Raw genomic sequence first — 22869 nt, forward strand, 5'->3', positions numbered from 1 at the left:
TATGTGTGTGTTTTTATTACATGAGTGGCAAGTTATTGTTAAGTGTAATTCTCTCTTCTATTGTTTTAATACTGGCCTGGGGAACAAATTTTGTTCTTCTTTTTAACATGTTAAATGTCTGTCTGTCTGGATTGTACACCGTACTGCAGGAGATAAAAAAGCAACTACAACCGAATTTTTGAATGTTTTAAAAAACATTTCTGTCCATCCTGGCCTAAATGCTTTGAATAGACAACCTACAGGGTACTAATGCTGCAATAAGTCCAACTGAGTCTTCTGAAATCTCACCTCCACATACTGTGATCAACCTTTACACACGGCTATAATTTATCCTTGAATGCAATGTGGGGTGAGAACCTCTTAGCTGAGTATTAGGGTTCACATATGGAAGAGCTGTGACTTTCAAAATGTAAAATAAAAACTTATTAATTAGGAGAATATTAAAGTAGAGGAAAATAATAATAATGGATTGGATTTATATAGCGCTTTTCAAGGCACCCAAAGCGCTTTACAATTCCACTATTCATTCACTCTCACATTCACACACTGGTGAAGGCAAGCTACAGTTGTAGCCACAGCTGCCCCGGGGCAGACTGACAGAAGCGAGGCTGCCATATTGCGCCATCGGCCCCTCTGGCCAACACCAGTAGGCGGTAGGGTAAAGTGTCTTGCCCAAGGACACAACGACCAGGACAGAGACACAATGACCAGGACAGAGAGCCCAGGGATCGAACCGGCGACCTTCCGGTTATGCGCTTCCCAACCCCCTGAGCCACGGTTGCCCCTCGACCTGAACAGAAAGTGATCCTGAACAGCAGGATTTAGAAAAAATAAAAGCAAAACAAACCCTTACAGTCCCAGTTGCCTAAGAGCATCTTCTGTACTGGCAAGAACCAGTACCAACCTACTATCTCAAATGGTTAACAGTGGTTATCCATTTGAGACGCTGCGGGACACTACATCTTAGAAAAAGCTCAAAGCTGCAGGTTGGCGTAAAACGGTGAAGGGAGAAGAGCTGCTGTGTGTGTGTTTGCTCAACATGTATAAAGTGGTCTCATGCATAAGTGGCCAGTGTGCAGCTTTAACAGGACAGTCCAGCTGTTTAACCAGTTTGGCCAGATTTCGCCTGGGAAGTGGTAAGTTACCATGGAGATGAGCCAAGGACAAAAGAAATGTTTGTCATGATGATCCATTAGATAGCCTTTATGTAACCAGGAGCACACTTGACTTTTTCCTACTTAAACTTCTCTGCTTGTTGGTTCATGATTTATTAAAAGTACTTTCAGGGCTACGTGATCTGTGTAAAATTGCTGTTAATGCAAGCTGCAGGACAAACACAATATATGTGTATTACTCCTAAAACAGATATAAAATCAAGACTACTGTATTGGGAAGGTTACTTTTAAAATGTATTGCACTACAGATTACAGAATACATGCCCCCAAAATGTATTTTGTAACGTATTTCGTTACGTTACTCAATGAGAGTAATGTATTCTGAATACTTTGGATTACCTATTATATTATCATGCTTTTTACAACTACATGAATGTACTATTGCTGTGTGAATTATTACTTTTACTGAAGCTTACTTGCCATACCAACACCAACTAGATTTTTAAATCTGAATATATTTGCAGCGATCTCGTATAGGAAACTGTTTCACGCGTATATAAAACAGGTCCGCGGCTCCGAACCATAGTAAAGGGACCTCTGGCTAACACGTCAGGCTCCGTGTCGGGCTCGTAGCTTTACTTTGTTGTCTGGGTCAACTTTGCTAGCGAGAGACAGACAGAGGCGTTGAAAGGCTGCTCCAACGAAACTTATTGTTTGGGAGGAAAACAGGAACATGGTGTACAGTCGAGTCTTAATAGCTTACTTACAACTGGGCTCGTCAGGCACTCTTCTTGGCTGCAGTGGTTATTATTATATTTACATGCTTCCAGCTCCCGTTTCTGCTCGGTGACAACTCGTACTTTTCCTTTTTCTCCCTCCCTCGCTCACAGACACATAACGGGTATGGCAGTCCATTCTCGCTGCAGCACGGACTACACTGCCCATGAGGCTACATTCTTTAGGGCGATGCCTGTAACACTCTGCCTATTGCCTTCATATTAAATCATTTTTGTGAATAATTTTTTAAAATATTTCTTCACATCATTATGCGGGCCGCAAGTAGGGGTGACATGGGCCGCGAGATTGACACCCAGGCATTAGAGCCTCTTAATGCGCGTTTTGTTTGGGGCGTGGAAACCAAAAATAGAGAGGACATAGCCAAACATATGAAACAGGAAAAGACCCTTTATTTCAACAAAGTAACTGTATTCTGAATACCACCTTTTTAAACGGTAACTGTAACGGAATACAGTTACTCATATTTTGTATTTTAAATACATAACGGCGGTACATGTATTCCGTTACTCCCCAACACTGCAGGTGGGAAAAAGTTCCAAATGTATAGCACAGATCATCCGAGGTGTTAAAGTGTTTGTTTTTTTATCTGTACATAAACTCTGCTGGTCTTTGCTCAAATAAGATTTTTTACAGTGAAATCTGCCAAATGTGTCAGGCACATTTCACATTTCATTTCATTTGGATTCAAGAGTGAGCTGCTAAGTATTTGGTGGTCAAGGGCAGAGGTCACTGTGATCTCACAAACCATGATTTCATTAGAATCTCATTAATCTCATTAGAAGCTACTTTCAGCTGCTCCGTCATTCATACTTGCTTTGTTCAGATTTGTTTTAGACTAGAACTACAACTCCCAGAGGGATTTGTGTCTGCAAATCAATCAAAGTTGTGATCTTTTGCTTGTTAGTGGAAATATGTGAAACGCTTCACTACGGACCCGCCACAAAAACAGCTTATAAGATAAGAAGGGATAAACTGATGGCATTTTTATTTCCAAAATGATCAAATGTAGGAAAAGAATAGGAGGGTGTGACCATATCTTATATTTGCTCTGTTACTGAATTGATGGCACTAATCATTGGTCCCCATCTTCAGTCTGTATATACAGTAGATATCCTGCTAGCATCAGCTTCAATATGCCTTTAAATGAGTCTGAGTAAAAGCAGGAATTCTAGTTAGCTCGTATAACGTGTGCCAGTCCAGTTATTAAATGTTCTTGTCTTTGAAAAACAGAAAGGATATGCTTCCTCTGTTACACAATGTGAAGTTAATGTGGTAAAGCACTAACCAGGTTTTAACCTGATTAACTATTAACTAAAACATACAGAAAATCAGGAAAACAACAAAGGTCACGGAGCACATTTTAGACCTGCATTATTCTGAAGATCTTAAGGGCACTGTTTTCCGTTTTCTGAATTGCTTTTTCAGAAATCGAATGACAATTCACCATAAAATGAAGATCTGAAAGGATTGCCAGACTACAATGAAGGGGCCAAGAATACAATTGCTATAAGACACTCAAAAAGGCTTTCCTCAAATGTCACAGAAATGCCACGGTAAAAGTTTGATTGGTTCACAGAGTGCTTCAGAAACCCGAAAGCTTATGCTCTTCACTTTTCTTCATGCATTTTGATGTTTCTTTTTTCTTTTTTAACAGGAGCAGCACGTCAGAAATCAGCCATCAAATATTGTACGGTAGACATCCCAGAGATGCCCCCGTGCAGTTTCAAACCAGAGGAATACAAGGTAGGAAGTGATGGCACATTCATGTTCTTCTGCAAGCCCTCTCACAAATAAAAGAAAGTCATCAAATATAAAAAGAAACATACGAATCCCCAAAGACCGGGGCCAGAGCCAATCTCAGGTTTTCCTGAAATTCAGATACATTTTTCTATGAGGTAAGCTGATCTTTCCCAGATGATCTCTGAGATGGTTCACAGTGGAGCAGCAGATTAGAAATTTACTTTGGGCCTAACAAATTTAATGCTTTGTTAGCCAAACAAAGAAAGTTGGTGTAATAATGTAAGAACTGCACTGATTTGGTCTTTCCTCGTCTCAGTGAAGATTCTACTTATGGCTTTCTCATTCAGCAGCAGCTGTCTAAACAAGTGTTCAGAGAAGTCTGTACATACCGTACTAAATCATGCCACGGCAAGTCCTAAAATTCCTTATCGTTTCTTAAGGTGAAAGTTGGAGGATTTGCCTCACTGGAAGCTATTTAAGGTTTGGCCCAAGTCCATGACCTAGTAAGACCTAAATATATGGTCTTCATCTTTCCCTCCTGCCTGGCAGCTTCAGCTTCATGACCAGTATTTCCCCTATTCCTTTTTTGCACATGTCCAAACCATCTCAGCCTTTCCTCTCTAACTTTAAACTTTAAACTGCCCTCTGATGTACTCATTTCCCATCCATCCTGGTCGCTCTCAATAAAAATCTTAGCATCTTCAACTCTGTCATCTCCACCTGTTATTGCTGTGTTTCTGCTGGTGCCACAGACTTTAACCCACACATCAGAACAGGTCTTACTACCATCTGGTGAATCTTACTGATATTAAATTATTATTGCTAGAGCGCCTAGGAGCTGACGATACAGTCCCTTGAGAAATCAGCACTGCTTCCTGCCTGGTGTCTTGAACAGGAAAAAATATATATTACATCAATTCAATTCAGTTTTATTCATTTATTTTTAAAGGTGCTTTCTATTGTAAGGTAGACCCTACAATAATACATACAGAGACAAACCCAACAAACATATGACCCCCTATGAGCAAGCACTTTACGACTTTTTGTTTTGTTTTGTTGTTTTTCCATAACTTGTGTATCTGCAAATATACACATTCTGTATTTTTCATATGAAAGAAACTATACTGTGGTGGGGCTTGCTAATTTCTTGTTTTGATTTATGTATGTTATGTTTTGTTTTACTTCATATGTTTCATATGTTGTTTGTTTAATTTAAGACAAAAAAAAATTAAATGAATGAGAGGTAAAACTTGAGGGGGTAGGGACAAATAAGTAAATACTTCAGCCTACTCCTTTTCAAACAAATAATGGAATGATATTTTGTAATGATTGTGAAGGCACATGTTTGAAATGTTTGAAATAAAAATGAACTGAACTGAACTGAACATTGAGAAGGAAAAACTCAGGAAGAAACTTCCGGGAGAACCAGGCTCAGGGAGGGGCGGCCATCTGCCGCGACCGGTTGGGGTGAGAGAAGAAAGACAGGATAGTAGCATAGTCGCATACACCTTTTGCAATGTAAGAAAGAGAGGATTCAGGGTCACCTGGTCCAGCCCTAACTATATACTTTACCAAAAAGGAAAATTTTAAGCCTAATCTTAAAAATAGAGATAGTGTCTGTCTCCCAAATCCAAACTGGAAGCTGGTTCCACAGAAGAGGGGGCTGAAAACTAAAGGCTCTCCCTCCCATTCTACTTTTAAGTACTCTAGGAACAACAAGGAAGCCTATAATGTGAGAGCGAAGTGCTCTAATAGGGTGATATGGTACTATAAGGTCATTAAGATAAGATGGGGCCTGATTATTTAAGACCTTGTATGTGAGGAGCAGGATTTTGAATTCAATTCTGGGTTTAACAGGAAGCCAATGAAGGGAAGAGTTACATTAAATCACTTTACATTTTATATGTATAGTATTCTTGTGATACAAGACACAGAAGATGCTTTTCTATTTGGTTCAACTGAATCTCACTGCTGACAGTGTCCGACTGGCCTTGTTCTTTTATACGTATCTGAAATAAGTCTGAAGTGGTTTTACTGAAAATACCAATGCTGTGCTGGACATTATTTAGATAAGCAAGAGATCTGTACTTCTGACTGACACAAGTATCAACTCTTTTGATCAGTTGTGAGATTTACCTGAGAGACACATCAACAGTAGTGAAGTAGCCATAGGAACAATAGCACTCCTCTGGGGCTGGTGGTGTTGAATCCATGCCACAGAGAATGAAGACTTTTCTGAAGACAAAAGATAATTTTATGCCAGCAACAATACTTGAAAAAAGTTGCATTGCTTCTGTTTTCAACAACTCTGTGTGCATTTTGGAATCAACGACACTAATTGTGATTTTCTGATTCTTACCTGACATAGGGTTTTGGATCCTCATAGTTCAGCAATAATGGTTCCTTCGCAAATGTGCAAGTCACCAGTGGGACTCCAATTCCAATCACTGATACTGCTTCTTGTATGGTGCGATGAATGATGGTCCGACACTGTTTTGGCCTTTGTGTCCTTGAGTTGCAAACAGAATTAAAAATTCTGGCCATGCGATAGTTTTGACTCCATCCATAATGTACCTTTCTGGATATTATAGAGGATTTTGTCAATAACCCAAATCTAATTGTAATGTTACATACGAGTACTTACTAAACAGTTAAAGTATCTGCCCCAAGCCGGCTGATTATTAGTGCACCAAAGTCAATGTTTAAATCTTTGAATGATTCTTTGGCTTCACTAGTTTTGGGATCAAGTTCACCCCCGAGCTGCTGCCATTGTCTAGGATATTACATGTTACATACAAGGATAGTAAAGTGTCAAGGCACCCTGGACCTTATTGCACCCTTACTCAGAATCATAAGGCAGACCACACCCATCTTTGAATTTTCCATTTTTACTACACACATGTAAAGTTTTGCAACTGTTATCTCACATGGTCGTGACGCTTTTGCGTTAATAAACTCTGTCCAATGTCTTCCAATAACAACCGCCAAAGTATGTAAAACCAGCTTTATAGACAAAGAAATCAGGAAGTCCTTCTTTTATGCTTTAAATGTACTACTGTGCTAACACTAATAAAAAAGTTACGACCTTCCCACTCTGTAACATCTCTTCTGCGTATTTTTAGGGTATGTCCAAAGAGCAGATGATGGAGATCCGCAAGCAGAACTGCAACCCCATGACCACGAAGATAACTTACTTAAAGAAGCCCGTGTTCATCCACCAGGGCTACATGCAGTGGCTGTGGGATGTGGATGGGAAGCGATATTTGGATTTATTTGCCGGTGTGGCGACCGTCAGTGTGGGCCACTGCCACCCGTAAGGCCGTTCTTCTTCACCGTGTATGGTTTTTGTTCTGATTTCAGTTGTTTATACAAAATTGGCTCATTCAGTTCTTTCCACTTTGACCTTTGTTTGCATAGAAAAGTGACAGCTGCGATACAGAAGCAGCTGAAGAAACTGTGGCATACTACTAACATCTACATCCATCCTGAACTGCATGAGTATTGTGACAAACTGGCCCCCTACTTACCTGATCCTCTTAAGGTGCTCTGCTACAGTCCATGAATCTAATTAGTATGAAGGCTGTTGTTAAAATGTGTCCTCTCTGGTTTCTCATCCAGGTGATTTATCTGACCAACAGCGGCTCGGAAGCCAATGAGCTTGCGATGCTGATGGCTCGCCTCCACACTGGCAACTTTGATATAATCACCTTCAGGTAAACGTCTCATTGTAACCAAGCTTAATTTGTCTATAATCATGATGGATCTTATATATATCTATATATATATATATATATATATATATATATATATATATATATATATATATTAGGGGTGCAACGATACACAAAATTCACGGTTCGGTTCGGTTCGATACTTTGGTGTCACGGTTCGATATTTTTTCGATACAAAAAAAATGTTCATGCCTTTTTAATTTGTCATTTATTAAAATTATAAATATATATTTTAACTCAAAAGTACAGTTTTTAAATTTAACCCTAACCCTTGTGCGTGTTTTTTATTTTGACAGCGAATGCGCACCTGCGGACCACTTATGTGCAGCCCTGGTTATTTAGCTCATCATATTGCAGCCACAGAAATTCTTTTGTCCATGAAACCATAAAGCTGCACTTTCTTTTTGCCTTATAGTCTGATTTGTCATAACTTTTCCTTGGCTGTCACTTCTTCACCCTGACCTGTCTTATTTGGCTCAGCAGAACTAAAATATATATCCTGCTGCTTTTACACGCGCACTCACATAAGCTCAGCGATTCTCTGCGCGATCAACCTCTCACATGTTTAAGCTGCGGGAGATTTCACTTGTCATGTTTGCATATAAGCTAACGATTAATAAGACGATGTCAGAGGAATTGGTGCGCAAATTATCATCACTCACAGATCAGTGCTGTCGCTCTCTATACACAGTTCGCACGATTGCAAAGTGAAAGCAAAAAAACAAGCGCAAATTCAAACGCGATTTCAATATGTCACATATTGACAGTGGCTCACCGATGCCAATGACATAATTACCCAGCTACATTTCTGAAAGAATGCAAAAGCATTGACATATATTTTTCCTTCCTACAATAGCCCAACGGGCAGGGAAGAGATAGATTTTGGTAGCCCGACTGAAAAAATCGCTAGCTCCGGGACGTCGGGCTAGCGATATTGCAAGCCCTGTATCTTATTGAGGAATCACTCATCTTTGGAAAAGAGAGTTTATTACAGAGAAATGTCTCTTTCCAAAATAAAAGCTATACTATCCGCTTCTTCTGGGCTATATTCTCAGCAGCATAAGGAGAATCATGTGCTAACAGCTGTCTAAATGACTCGGCTAAAGTTAGTAGCATGCTTGTTGTTTTTGTCTTTGCACTAGGATGATGTCGGCGTAAATGTGCAGTCATATTCGTTGTGTTCCCACTAGTGCTTTCAGGTTAATCTCGTTGAAATGACCTTAACACTACAACACGGTAAATCTCCGTTAACGAGCTACCGCCGATCGCCCCGTGCATGGGGCTAGACGGCCAACACGTTAACGAGCTAACTGCGCTAACACACTAGTTCCCACCCATGTAATTGAGCATTGCATGGCACATCCAACATACTGTTTTACTTTAGTCCATGACTCGCTTACCTTGAGGGTCATACGTCACATGAAAACCAAAATAATTCCAAACGCCAGATCTGAATGAGGGTGGGGGAGGTGCCCTGCGCTCTTCCTTCTGACGATGCTGTCTGTGTGGAGCACTCAGTGGATCTGCGCTCGACAGTGCAGCCTAGGCGGAGTAGTCGAACACAGATTCACTGAGCGCTCAACACAGACAGCATCGTCAGAAGGAAAGTTGATAAAATAAATTACAAATGTTGTATTGTTCGATACATATGCGTACCAAACCGAAAGCACTGTATCGAACGGTTCAATATCGATACGATATTAGGGGTGCAACGATATTCGTTGCACCCCTAATATATATATATATATATATATATATATATATATATATATATATATATATATATATCGCAACCACGTCTCTTAACAGGTGCCATTTATGGTCCTTATACACAGTAGGGTAATATTACGTTGAAGCACAGTACGTATCACTCCGCGAGGCTCAGCCGTAATGCTCCGACAATCCATCAAGTGGTGCAGCTCCGTAGCTTACCAAAGTCGTACTAAAACATTTTTTGACAGATTGCTGAGCGCCGTGTTCCACATAAAATCGGTTCGCGGCCATCAAGCACAACCAGAATTCATACATAAGGCGCGCTGTCAACTTTTGAGAAAATGAAAGGATTTTAGTCCGTGCAGCACCTCTGGGCTGCATGGCGTTAGCGTGGTTAGCTCGTTAGCGTGGTTAGCTAGCTAACACATTGACGCCGTCCAGCCCCACGCACGGGGCGATGCGCAGTAACTCGTTAACGGAGATTTGCCGTGTCCATCTTGTCGCTTCCTGCAGGTGAAGCGATGGGGGAGGTGGGGGAGTTGTGTTCAGTGAAAGAGAGGCGAGGCCGAGTAACGTTGCGTAGAGACGGAAGTGGACGAAAGAGAGGCAAACTTGCGGCTCCACAAGTATAATTATAACGTAACATAGACTATATCGATATAAAGGATATTGTCAGATCTTATATCTCGTATAAAAATATATCAATATTTTTTAAAAACTCGATATATCGCCCAGCTCTATATATAACCACTCACACTAGGATGGATAGGATGAAGACAAGTGTAGTGAAAGAGACCGAATCCTAGTGTAGCACCATTTTGATCATCACTGTGTATGAAGGGTACAGGAACACAGAGTAATAAATAACGGGAAAAGTAGGCGCTGAATGAGCAACTTTGAAAAAGTATATATGTAAGAGATCGAGAGACTGCCCTTCAAATCTGCAGGAGGCTTTTGCGCTGTACTTATTCCACCTTGTAAATGGGATAATAAAGAAGCTGTTGAAATGAAAAAGTCTGTCTTAAGTTGCGTATTTTCACCAGGTCAGAATCAAAGGATCAGGAGCGGCAACTGATCCTCGACAAAACCCATTAACAGTCGAAAAGAAGAACAAAAAGAGAGGATGGAAGGAAGGATGGATCGATGGATCCAGTCTAAATGGGAGGGGGTGGGGGGTGCTCACCAGTCGCAGACATCTCAAACACAGCTCCCAAAGCCCCACCCAACACTGAGCTAGCTTTTTTTAACCCTCTTATACAGCTTCTTACAGTTTTTATAAGTGATGTTGTTACCCCAACAAAAACCGGCAAAGCTGCCAACACTGCCAAACAACTGCATGATAAAACAAGTGCAGCATTTTATTACACTCAATAAAGAATTAGTGTTTGCAGAGAAAGAGTCCATGCTGCCCTTTTTTATTGAGGGCATCAGAGTTGATAGATCAATCCAGTTTGTCATCAAGTTGCACACCAAGATATTTGTATGACTACGCCACTTTGATGTCCGGCCGGCCGGCCGTCTACCGCTTATTCGATTTTGTGTCACAATGGCAGCAGTCTAACCATATACACCCAGACTTCTCTAACAGCTCATCCAAGAGATGTAATCTCTCCAGCGAGTCCTAGGTCTCCCCCCAGGGCCTTGTCCCGGTAGGACATATCCGAAACACCTCAACTGGCTTCTTATGATGTGGAGCTCTACTCCAATGACCAAACAATGACCAAGAGGGCGAGGAAGCCGGTTCCATCCGTTTAAAGAAATATTAGTTTCTTTAAATTTTCCATGGCCATTGCGTACCTATGACCTCATTACTTCACTTCCCAGAGCTTCTAACCATAGGTGACGGTAGGACTATAAACTGACCAGTAAATTGACTGCTCCGCTTTTACGCTCAATTCTCTCGTCAAGTTTTGATTGTATTCATGATGCGGCAGTTCTCCTTAATCCAGTTACAGAAGGCACTGACCAGGTTCCTGTATTCTTCCACCTGTACGTTCCTAATACATCCCACAATTGCTGTGTCCTCGGAATATTTTTGCATGTGGCTTATGTTAGACTTATAGTTCATGTCCACAGTGTATACTGTGAAGAAGAACAAATAAATGCTGGTGCGTGGCACCCTCAGGAAAAGCTGTGTTTACATGTATGCCACCATAGTGGTTCATTACAACCTTTCTCAGTATGTTTCCTGAATTCTCAAAAACCGATGCGGATGTGCCGTCTAGCGGTAAGGGTTTGTTGTTGGTGCGGGTACTACTTGAGCAGGCATTGCAAATAATCTTATGGGCAGCATTCCAGGTTTTATGATGTTATCTTTGTTCTGTGTTAACCATTAACTGTCAGACTGACCCAGCTGACTTGGTTTCTGCCCAATAAACAGACCATGTGCCCTGATGTGTTTAGAGGTCCTTGGGGAGGAAGCTACTGCAGGGACTCCCCTGTGCAGTCCATCAGACAGTGTAGCTGTGCTCAAGGTACACACACAAACCCCTGGCTTATCACACATCAATTATCTTTATTGTCGCTCTCATAAACAGGAACATTCATCTCCATGGTCTGCACTAATAATAGCTTGCATGTGCGTGAATTGTGTGCTTACAATCGTGATGTTTATAACACTAAAAGGATGTAAAGGATGAATGGTTGTGGTCAAAAGTTAACATCTGCTCTTCCTGTGTATGAATGTTATGGTAATTTGACCCTTTTAGGGATTTCTTTGAACAGTTCTTTTCCAGGTTGACGTTATTCTACATAATGACTTAAAAAAAACAAAAGAATTGGGTGCATAAGTCAGAATGTATTTATATATTTAACTTCTGGTGCAAACCCAGTTACTTTGTTCTCTAAGCAGGCCTGAAATATGACAGAAACCACTCAGTTGAGAAAAGAGCTTCAAGCATTACTCCTAGTAGGATTTCAAATGGGGAAGAGTTAAAGTTCCCTTGAAGTTGCACCTCAGTTTGGAAGCCATCATTGAGCATTTAATCTAAATTTTAATCTAAATTTGTTGGTAACGTTGATGTTAGGGCTTTGGAAAGGCCATTCCAGAAAATTCAATTGTGTCGAAGCTTCGACATGAAGTTGAAGAATTTGGGGGTAGTCCTCCTTCATCATTATTCCAACCACTTTATGTAATTTACCTGTACCTCTAACACCAAAACAACCCCAGAGCATGATGCTACCACCACCATGCTTGACAGCTGGTATACAGTTCTTAGGTTTGAGAGCCTCCCCTTTACTCTTCAAATATTACCTTATTGTTGCCAAATAGTTTTTGGCAACAATAAGGCATTTGGCTTGCCAAGTTCAACTGCAAATTTCAGGTGTTGATATATTCAGGTGAAGGTGTTGATTGTGGAGCAGGGGATTGTTTTCTCCTCCGTCCATAGTGATGCACAACTCACGTCATTGTGGACAGTGATGCTGGTGTTCCAGCTGTTTCCAGTTCATAGCAGGCTTTCTGGTTCCTGTGTTGGTCTTGAACATCCTAACCGATTTCCTCAAATCTGGGGATTTTTCCAGACCTCGTTAAAGGGGACGCACTTTCAAATTGCATCTACTTGCTTAAAATCTGCAGATGTTTAGAAATAGCTCCACAATACCTCCCCAAATTGTGTAAAGCTCTTAGATCTTGACTGAGTTCCTTGGACTTTCCTATTGTTCTGAGTACTGGTCAATCCAGTAAGTGCTGTCAAACAAATCCTTTTTACTACCAGCTGTAGTCAATCATGATCCCTAACAGGACCTTAACAGACCTTGGCCTTGTCAAGTTGAAAGACGTTTTTTAAACCCATTATTTATTATGCATTCTGTGCAATCATTCCACCCTGGAAAAGAAGAATTACCCAAAATCACCATGTCATTTATGGCCTTGATAAGTGTGAATTTTGGTTAAATTGTTTGTTTTGCCAGGTAAATTTAGACCTTTAATAAGAGTGGTCAGAGAAAGAAAGGTCAGCGAAAGAAGTGTTTATGCCCCTGCAGTTCAAACTGCTAATCATTCACTTGTTGTAATGGTTAATCATTCTGAGGAAATTTGTAAGCCTGAGTTTCACCTAGAGTGTACCCGCAAATTCAGCGTGCTAACACACCTGCATGAGAAATGATTCTGTCTGAAACATGAAGAAAAGGCAAGTTCTTGTGGTGCAATAAACACTTTTTGAAAACATATAGACATTTGTATACTGTTACTTTTAGAAAACTGTTGTCTCTGGTCCCACAGGTGCTTGCATAGCAAATAAACATTACATTGAACAGTTAGAAGAGACATTTGCTACCAGCGTTCCAAGTCAAATTGCAGCTTTCTTTGGAGAGCCTATTCAGGTACTATATTCTTTTTATCCATGGCTATGGCTGGATTTATTTTTGACTCCGTGTGATAGTAACGGACAAACAACATTCATTTTACTAAATATATTTGTTATGCTACCACTCAGGGTTTTTTCTGCATGACTGCTTCTATTTTTGTTATTTTTTTGAATATGTTAGCAAAGGAATATAAGCGTGTTTGGTGTGTACAGGGCATGGGAGGAGCTGTACAGTACCCGAAAAACTATCTCAAGGAAGCTTACAAACTTGTAAGACAGAGAGGAGGAATCTGCATTGCTGATGAGGTCAGACACCACGAAGGTGTTATGTTTTTCTCAAAGACGAAATAAAGCAAAAACCAAACAGTATTGCAAGGCTAAGCCAATGCAGTAATTATAAAAGCGAGCTAAACTCAATTCAATGGAATTTCTTTTAGAAACTCTTGGTTTCTTTGAGTAAACTGTGGATAACTAATGTATTATGTAATTATATAATCCAATTGTGTATTATAATAATCTAATTATTAGTGAGCGATATATAGAATTTTAATATAAAAGGCATTTGCACATTACAGGTCTAGACTGGATTTGGCCGAACGGGAAGCCACTTTTGGGGTTTCCAAGGTCATGATGTCATTCCTGACATGGTTACAATGGCAAAGGGTATTGGCAATGGATTCCCAGTGGGAGCTGTTGTTACCACACCAGGTGAGATTACATTAAGATGCGCAAGTCCTAAATTCAATTAGCATGTATGGTAAATGGCCTGTATTTGTATAGCGCTTTACTTAGTCCCTAAGGACCCCAAAGTGCTTCACACTACATTCAGTCATTCACCCAGTCACACACAAATTCACACACTGGTGATGGCAAGCTACATTGTAGCCACAGCCACCCTGGAGCGCACTGACAGAGGCGAGGCTGCCGGACACTGGCACCACCGGGCCCTCTGACCACCACCTGTAGGCAACGGGTGAAGTGTCTTGCCCAAGGACACAATGACCAAGACTGTCCAAGCCGGGGCTCGAACCGGCAACCTTCCGATTACAAGACGAACTGCCAACTCTTGAGCCACGATCGCTCTTAACCTCTTTTTTATGTATTTTTTTCGCTGCCCTAATTAAATTTATGTGATCCCAGCAATTTTCAATTTCAAATGCAAACACAGACTTTTTTTCCTCAGAACGTCATGCAAAATCCATTGGCATAAAGCATAAACGATATAAGAGCAAACACTGACTCACGTGGTAATTACCAGTACAGCGCTAGCCTTGAAAATGTATGTTTATTTCTGTGAGTGGGTGTGTAATAATAGGCTGCTGTGCGTTCATGGTAGAAACAGCTTTCACGTACTGGTCAACTTTTAGATGCACGATTTATGCTCTTAAAGACCCCACTGTCCAAAAATTAACATGAAACCCCTTGATACTTACACAAATCATTTGCAATGCATGTATTCTGAGACATTTGTATTCTGAGGCTGAAGTTTTGATTACAAGCAGCAGAGCGGAGGTGTGAGCTTGTTTATTCATGTGTGTGCGTGTGTGTTTTTTTCCAGAAATTGCTGCTTCCTTTGTGAAAGCCTCCCACTTCAACACATTCGGAGGAAATCCCTTGGCGTGTGCCGTTGCTTCATCAGTTCTCGATGTAAGAACCGATCTTCTTATTTCCATAGACGTGTTTGAGAAGTTCTTAATAAAACAGTCAGGCAAGTTTATAACTTGTCCTTTTGCCCAGTGAATGAAGATAGATTACATGTTTAGTTTTTTTTCCCTGCTACTACGCACACCTCTGTAAATCACGCACGAGTGGGGAAGTATAGTGATTTATACATCTTTTTTTATTTGTTTCTACCTTTGCTAACAAAGCAGATAAAGCTTATCACACAACACAGTGAACCAGATAAAAGCTGCAGCACATTATACATCATAAAATATACTGCTGAGTACCATTTTATATGCGGTGCCATTTTTACTTTTAAGAAACACAATGTTTGCTTCGGCAGTGGAGAGTTGACGAGGGGACTAACAACTAAAGAAAATATTAATCTGGTAGTACAAATATATTTTTGAGCAACTTGGAAGTAGCTTAAAAACATTTATGTTTGCAAACTGATTTGAGTGGTTAACATTTTTCTTTGTACAAATCTACCAATCATATATTTTCCAGATGGGACTGCATAGTGGATCAAAATTTGATCCACTTTTCTGTGTTTACAATTCCATCAGTTTTGACAACACCACTGATTCAAATGCAGCCCCAAACCATTACAGAGCCTCCACCGTGCTTTACAGATGACTGTAGACTCTCTGTTACGCACTGTTTTATCTCCTTCATACATAGTGACAATAATTAGACCCAAAAATTTCCCATTTGGATTCATCGCAGACAGCTACCCGTCCACTGGGACCATTTCTGATGATGCTTTGGTAAACAGCAGATGATGAACTGAAAGGCCATATCCATCTCCCAGGTTTTGTCAGATACTGTTCATCATATTTTTTAGGCCAGCCACTTTTTCTTTTGTCCTTCACTTCTTCAGGTTCCTCATTTTTGGTGAATACACTGCACACCTTACTGAGATATGCCAAGGTTTAACCTAATAGCTATTTAGAACCGTACAGTTTCTGCAGATTTGTCGTGATGCAAATCTGCTTCAGCACATCCCAAAGGTTCTTTAATGAGCTGAGGACTGTGGAGGCCATTTGAGTACAGTGAACTCATTGTCATGTTAAAGAAACCAGCTTTAGGGGATCTGAGCTTTACGACACAGAGTGTTGTCCAATCCAACAGACGATGGGCAAGCTGTGGTCCTACTGTCAGTAAAAATTGTGGGGCTTGTTGCTTTTCTGAAGTGGTTTAATAGCTGGTCATTTCCCCTCCTTATTAAAAGTATTTGACTATATGATTAAAGATGCCAAAGACTCCAGATCACATTTCTCCAGGTGTAAGCTGATTAAAAAGCAAAAAAGGGGCAATTTTTCCAAACCTTGAGAAGGAATCCTTTCACATTTTCCACCACGTAGCTGTAGCATGATGTAGAGCGTGGCATGGCCACAGATTTGGGGTTTTTTCAGTGTATTTGTTTTTGAAAATAAACAACAAGCACTGACTGAAATTTTTTTTTCCTAACATGCAAAACTGAACTGAATGTTGTTACCTTGTTAAGTTCAAATGATTGTACTGCATTATTTTCCTTTTTAGCAACTCGAATGGGTAGAAAAAATGAAGTAGAACAAAATGCTGCACATTTTATGTGGAATTCATTTCTTTTCAGACTATCAGAGAGGATAGCACACAGCACAACAGTCTTCATGTGGGCACCTATCTGATGACGCAAATGGCTGAACTCAGAGACAAATATGAGATTATCGGTGATGTCTGTGGAAAAGGCCTCCAGATCGGCGTGGAAATGGTTAAAGACAAGGTAGTGCGTTCTAAACAAGTGACTCATCTCTCGTACACCATTAGGAGTAGCAGCAGCTGTCATCTGCGCTTAAATATGTGAGCAGAGCAAATTCAGTTTGTTTTTAAAAATACTACAGTGGACCAGCAGCAGCTGTTAGCAGAGAAGATTAGCCAAACTATTCCTTCCCAAAACCCACACTGAATAAAAATCAGTCTGACTCTTCAGTTTACATATTTGGTTATGTCCAAAGGCTGATTTAACATTTCTGTCATGTTGCCTGTAAGTAAAAACTCTAAAGTCCAAAAACGTTGGGATACTGTGTAAAAACAGAAAGACAGAAAGACAGAAAAGATGCACATTTTATTCAAAATGAAACGCATCAAATGCTTAAACATTTTACTACTACCTCAAATAAATCTTATCTTACTTTGATTTTGATGGCAGCAGCGGTTCTCAGAAAGTTGGTATGTGGTGGTTGTGGGAACGAAAGGCTGGAAAAGTAACTGTTTCTGTTAACTACTGGGAATAAAATAATAACTATTCTGTTTTTAACTTACATTTTTCATTTTCTGAATGAGGTTTGTGCACGCTGATCCTATTCATATGCGCCACCTTTCGTGATGTATTGTTAAACAGGAGGAAATGTGGAAGTCAAAAATGCCATTTAATACTTTAACTAAGCTTTCTGACTGAGGAAACATTAACATATTAGACCACAGAAGACATGGCGCTTGCTTTAAGGTGCTATAGAAGTAGATGAGTAATATTAGTAATACAAGATAGCACATCCTTGTGTCCTTTCATATCTTCTTTTTGAACCACAGGGCAGCAGAGAGCCGCTGCCTCCTGAAGCAATGAGTGAGATCCTTGAGGACATCAAGGACATGGGAGTCCTGATAGGCAAAGGAGGAGTGTACGGACAGGTAGGCGGAGTCACCATGAGCTGACCTATCCTTGTGTCAGTTTACAGTCATGTGGTGGAAAAAGAAAAAAAGTTTACATGACTCCATGCGAAAAACAAAATCACCCTTACCGCTACTAATCAGATTCACTTTATTTACTGATCAGTGTTAAGTGTAAACTTGTCTATAAAAGCAGAGGATTCGTCAGGCTGGCGTGGAACATTCAGCCACAATGCCACAATCTTCCCAAGAGCAATACTCGACGACACTACAAAGAAACCAAAGTTACAGACAGTGCAGGCTTCAGTCAGCATGTTGAAGTTCATGGCAGTACAATTACAAAAAGCCTGTAGGGTTGCCAGGAGAAAGAACATGACAGCACCGATTAGGTTTGCAGCAATGCATCTAAAAATCACAAGGCATCTCCTTGGGAGATTTCGCCAAAGTGGAGGCGTTTGGCCACAATACACAGCATACAAGTACAAACCAATCAAAATCAAATCAAATCAAAATTTATTTATATAGCACATATTAAAACAACAGTGTTGACCATAGTGCTTCACAGTCAATAAAAACATGAGACAGTTAAAACAAACAATAAAAGAGGACAACAAACAATAGGTAACAACGCAACAAGCTAAAACAGCCAACTAGACAGAATCAAAAGCCAAAGTAAAAAAATAAGTTTTAAGACGTAATTTAAAAGACTGGATAGACTCGGCTGTGCGAATATGAACGGGGAGGTTATTCCAGAGTCTGGGTGCCACGGATGCAAAGGCCCGGTCGCCTCTCGACTTCATTCGAGTCCTAGGTTGTGCTAGGAGCCTGTGGTTGGACAATCTAAGTGCTCTGTTGGGATTGTATGAATGGAGTAAATCAGAAAGATAACTGGGCGCTAAATTATTCAAAATATTAAAAGTGAACAAAAGAATTTTAAAATCTATACGATATTTAACAGGGAGCCAATGTAATTTGGCTAAAATTGGAGTTATGTGTTCATGAATTCTCGTACCTGTTAAAAGACGCGCAGCTGCATTTTGAATTAACTGGAGCCGGCAAAGAGAGGAGTGTTGGAGGCCCGAGTAGAGGGAGTTACAGTAGTCCAATCTGGATGTAATAAATGCGTGGATAAGCTTTTCAAGGTCCTTTAAAGGAAGGAACGGCTTTGCTTTGGAAATCTGACGCAACTGGTAAAAGCTGTTTTTTACCACAGTGGACACCTGTTTCTCGAGTTTAAAAGAGCCATCCGGGAACACTCCGAGGTTTCTTACAGTGGACGAAAGATGGCTAGCGAGAGGGCCTAGGGCATCAGCTAACTGGTCTAGCGGAGTGTGACTACCAAAGACTATGATTTTGGTCTTATTCTTGTTCAATGTAAGAAAATTATGTGATAACCAAATTTTAACTTCATGCAAACAGTTGAACAGAGGTTGCAAAGAAGCAGTCACATCGGATTTCAAAGGTAAATAAATCTGGATATCATCGGCATAACAGTGAAAGGAGATGTTGTATTTACTAAAAATTAATCCCAAGGGCAACATGTACAAAGAGAAAAGAGCAGGACCGAGCACGGACCCTTGAGGCACACCACAATAAATAGGGGCAGAAGCCGAGGAGTGTTGCCCCATAGCAACAGAGAACAACCTCTCTGAGAGATAGGATTTAAACCAAGATAAAACCGTACCTTTGAGACCAACAACATGTTCCAGTCTTGATAGAAGAATGTTGTGGTTAACCGTGTCAAAAGCAGCAGACAGGTGCTGCTAAAAGAGTTAAAAGAAGATCATTAAAAACTCTAAGTAAGGCTGTCTCTGTGCTGTGGCGAGGTTTAAAACCAGACTGAAACTTTTCATTAATACCATTTGCATCTAAAAAGGCCTGTAGTTGTTTTAGAACTACCTTTTCCAATATTTTGGAAATAAAAGGGAGTTTGGAGATCGGCCTGTAGTTGGTGAGACCAATTAGGTCAAGATTTTTCTTCTTCATAATAGGTTGCACAACAGCATGCTTAAAGACAGACGGTACACAACCTGATGACAATGATGCATTCAGCAGAGATAAGATACAAGGACCAATAACATGTAAAGCTTCCTTAAGGAAACGAGAAGGAAGAATATCATGCGGGGAACCAGAGATTTTGAGATGATCAATTATATCTTTTAAAGCAGAATAAGACACTGGCTCAAACTGTTGAAAGACAGTCAAGCATTCAGAAGCTGGAACTGGGTCTAAAACTGATGATGGATGAGATGGATGAGAAGCCCTTAGAGCTGAGATTTTATCAGAGAAATACTTTAAGAATTTATCACAAAGAGCAGGGGAAGCATCCCTATAAGTGGTAGTGCGAGGGTTTATCACAGAATTAAAAGTATTAAAAAGTGCTCGGGGGTTGTGGCTATTAGTCATAATAATGCTAGACAAAAAGGCAGATTTGGCAGCTTTAACAGACTTTTGATACTTAGATAGACAATTATGGAGGATGTCCAGAGAGACGTGGAGTTTGTCTTTCCAATCTAACCAACTGTCCAGCACAGTGGTGGAGGGGTGATGATTTGAGTTCGTTTTCCAGCCACAGGACCGTCTCGCAGTCACCAAGTCGCCCTTGAACTCATCTCTATACCAGACCAGAGCATTTCAGAGTCAAATGTGAGGTCATCTGTCTGGAAGCTAAAGCCTGGCCCAAATTGGCTTATGATACTCAAGGTGCTGAAAACACACAGTCAAAGTCCAGGTCACAACCTCACTAAAACACTGATGAGAACTTGAGCTGTACAAACCACAATGAACTGAAAAAGGTAAAGACGAGTGGGTCAAAATCCCTCCACAACTATGTGAGAGTCATCAGAGAGTTATTGCTGAAAAGGTTGTTTTACAAGAAACAGAATCATGGGGTGTTCTTAGTTTAAGAACCCAATACAGAGTTAGGAAATGTAAATGTATAAGTGTAAAAATCAGCTATAAAACTATAAATATGGGACAAAAAATAACTAAATCATGATGGAGAATCTCTGTTTTGCCCTTGAGGAAGTTCACTCATCTAAACTCGTCAAACCAGCACAAGTCTTTGTTCTTCAAGAAGTGATTTGACTTACTAGACTTCACAAAAGAATGGTGGTGCACCAGCTTCTGCTTTTCTGTGCCCCGCCCTTCAGAATGTGCTTTAAAGCAGTTATTAGCAAGGATTTTTCGGTCAAACTTAGGTTTGTTTTCTTTAAAAAATTCAACAAGCGAAAGATTCAAGGCTAAAACTTTGAACAGTCTATGCGACGGCACACTCAGTCTTGAACAGGACTATCAAAAAAACATGGTGTTACAATCTCCCTGCCTGCAAACTCTGAGACATACATTACAACAAAAAGTCTCTGCGGTGCAAACCACAGACTGAGCTTCCAAAAACTTTGCTGTGCATCAAAGGAAATTATTTAACTTTTTGTAATTAACCATTTACAATGACCCTACACATTTTAAAATGAATAGGAGGGAAAAAATTGCATCAGCGTCTCCAAGGCTAAAAAACCAAATGCACTACACTAATCTCCGGGTTGAAGCCAAAAAGATAACGTCTAAGCTAACGGCTGGCCTCAAAACAGCAATAACAGAGAAACCCAATAAGCTTCCACTAATGAACAAAACACTTTACAAAACAAGTCCCACAAGTTTGCCACTCCTAACCTCCAAGAGCACTCAAAAAACAAAAAAAACAAAACGGCACTAACTCAGCATGCACACCCTTCTCAGAATCCAGTGGCTGAACAGCATTTAGCTCTTGCTGCTGGAGGTAAATCTGAAGTTCCACAAATGATCTGAATGCCTTCATCTGTGGCAATCAGGTGTGAGAAACCTGAGAGAGAAAGGGAGGGAGAGCACAGCTGTCTTCCAGAAAGAGGCCAAAAGATCAGTGAATGTAGATTGTAAGTCATTGTATTCTGTTATTTATTCATTTATTTGACAGCATCCCAACCTTTTTGGAAGTTTTTTGGTGGTCTAACCTAATTACTGTGCTTGACAGCAAGTCTCTTATTCACTTTCTTATAAATTGAAGCTTTTAAAAAAAAAAAAAAAATGTTAATAGTAATATTAATAGCAGAAAAAGAGTACCCAGTTCATCAAAAACTTTATTTCACCTCCATCTCTGATCAAATGTCATTGTTGAAGAGAAAGTTTTATTTCATACAGCACGTCCCCGGCAGAGTGCTTTGACTGGCTGCGGAAAATACTGTAGGCGTTTTATGTTACTCATTATGAAATATTACAATGGATGAAAAACATTATATGGTGCACATTTTTTGAAAACTCCATTCAGTCGGGAATCAAAATGTCACTGCCACAATTGCTAACCTTGTATTGTTCTAGGGGAAAAAGCCAGAGCGTAACTTTTTAGATTTATTCGCAGATCAACAATGAATCAATGTGAAAGCCTCTTTACAATTTGTTTCGATGCTTAAAGCTTTTCAACTGCCTTGTCCTTGAGTTTAAAAGGCATCCTTTTCTGTAAAAGTAATTTTTTCTTTTCAATTAATGCACAGCTATTCATGCGTGATACAGTGAAGATAACAGGGACCTCATTTTAAACTTTTTCACCTATTACAAGCGATTGTTCAACAGAAAGAGGGGGGGTCTCGATTTAAAAGCAAATGCCTTTCCCGGCTTAGATATTAATTTATGCGCCCGCTCTGCCTTCAGGATAAGAAAAGAAAAATAGATTATTTCGCTCCATGAGCTCCACTCTCACCTTCTTTTTTCCTTTCTCTCACCACTTTAGACCTTCTGCATAAAACCCCCCATGTGCATCACGAGGGAGGATGTAGATTTCTTCCTGGCGGTGTTTAATAAAGCAATCTCGGGCTACACGGACAGAAAATGAGCAGGTCAATGCCGAGGAGTGAACTGGAATGGAAAACCATTCAGCAAGGGACTTCTCCTTTTAAAAAAAAACAATTAAAAATGTATTGTCTGAATGTTTCAAATTATATAAAAATGGCTCCACTGAAATCAGTCTTTTATAGTCACTGATTTTTACTGTTTCTCTAACTTCGATGTCATTTTGCTCACTTCAGATTGAATGAATAAACATTTTTGTGATCAGCCTGTAAAAATATTTGAGATGAACCGACCACAGAATTACAGTTTCATTTTGTTTTTGTCTTCCCGATA

At 40.1% G+C, this 22869-nt stretch overlaps 1 protein-coding gene across 1 annotated transcript; it reads left to right on the plus strand.

Moving 5' to 3' along the window:
- Window positions 1–2405: 2405 nt before the first annotated feature.
- LOC113027328 (alanine--glyoxylate aminotransferase 2, mitochondrial-like) lies at window positions 2406–22869 on the plus strand. Its single transcript, XM_026176945.1, is given in 13 exon segments — window positions 2406–3466; window positions 3568–3656; window positions 6776–6966; window positions 7071–7194; window positions 7272–7366; window positions 11441–11571; window positions 13320–13420; window positions 13618–13710; window positions 13980–14112; window positions 14963–15051; window positions 16682–16831; window positions 17638–17736; window positions 22478–22869. Coding segments are annotated over 13 exon segments (1416 nt in total). The 5' UTR covers window positions 2406–3447; the 3' UTR covers window positions 22580–22869.

The sequence above is a fragment of the Astatotilapia calliptera genome, chromosome 7, assembly GCF_900246225.1.
Source record: "Astatotilapia calliptera chromosome 7, fAstCal1.2, whole genome shotgun sequence".
NCBI lineage: Eukaryota > Metazoa > Chordata > Actinopteri > Cichliformes > Cichlidae > Astatotilapia > Astatotilapia calliptera.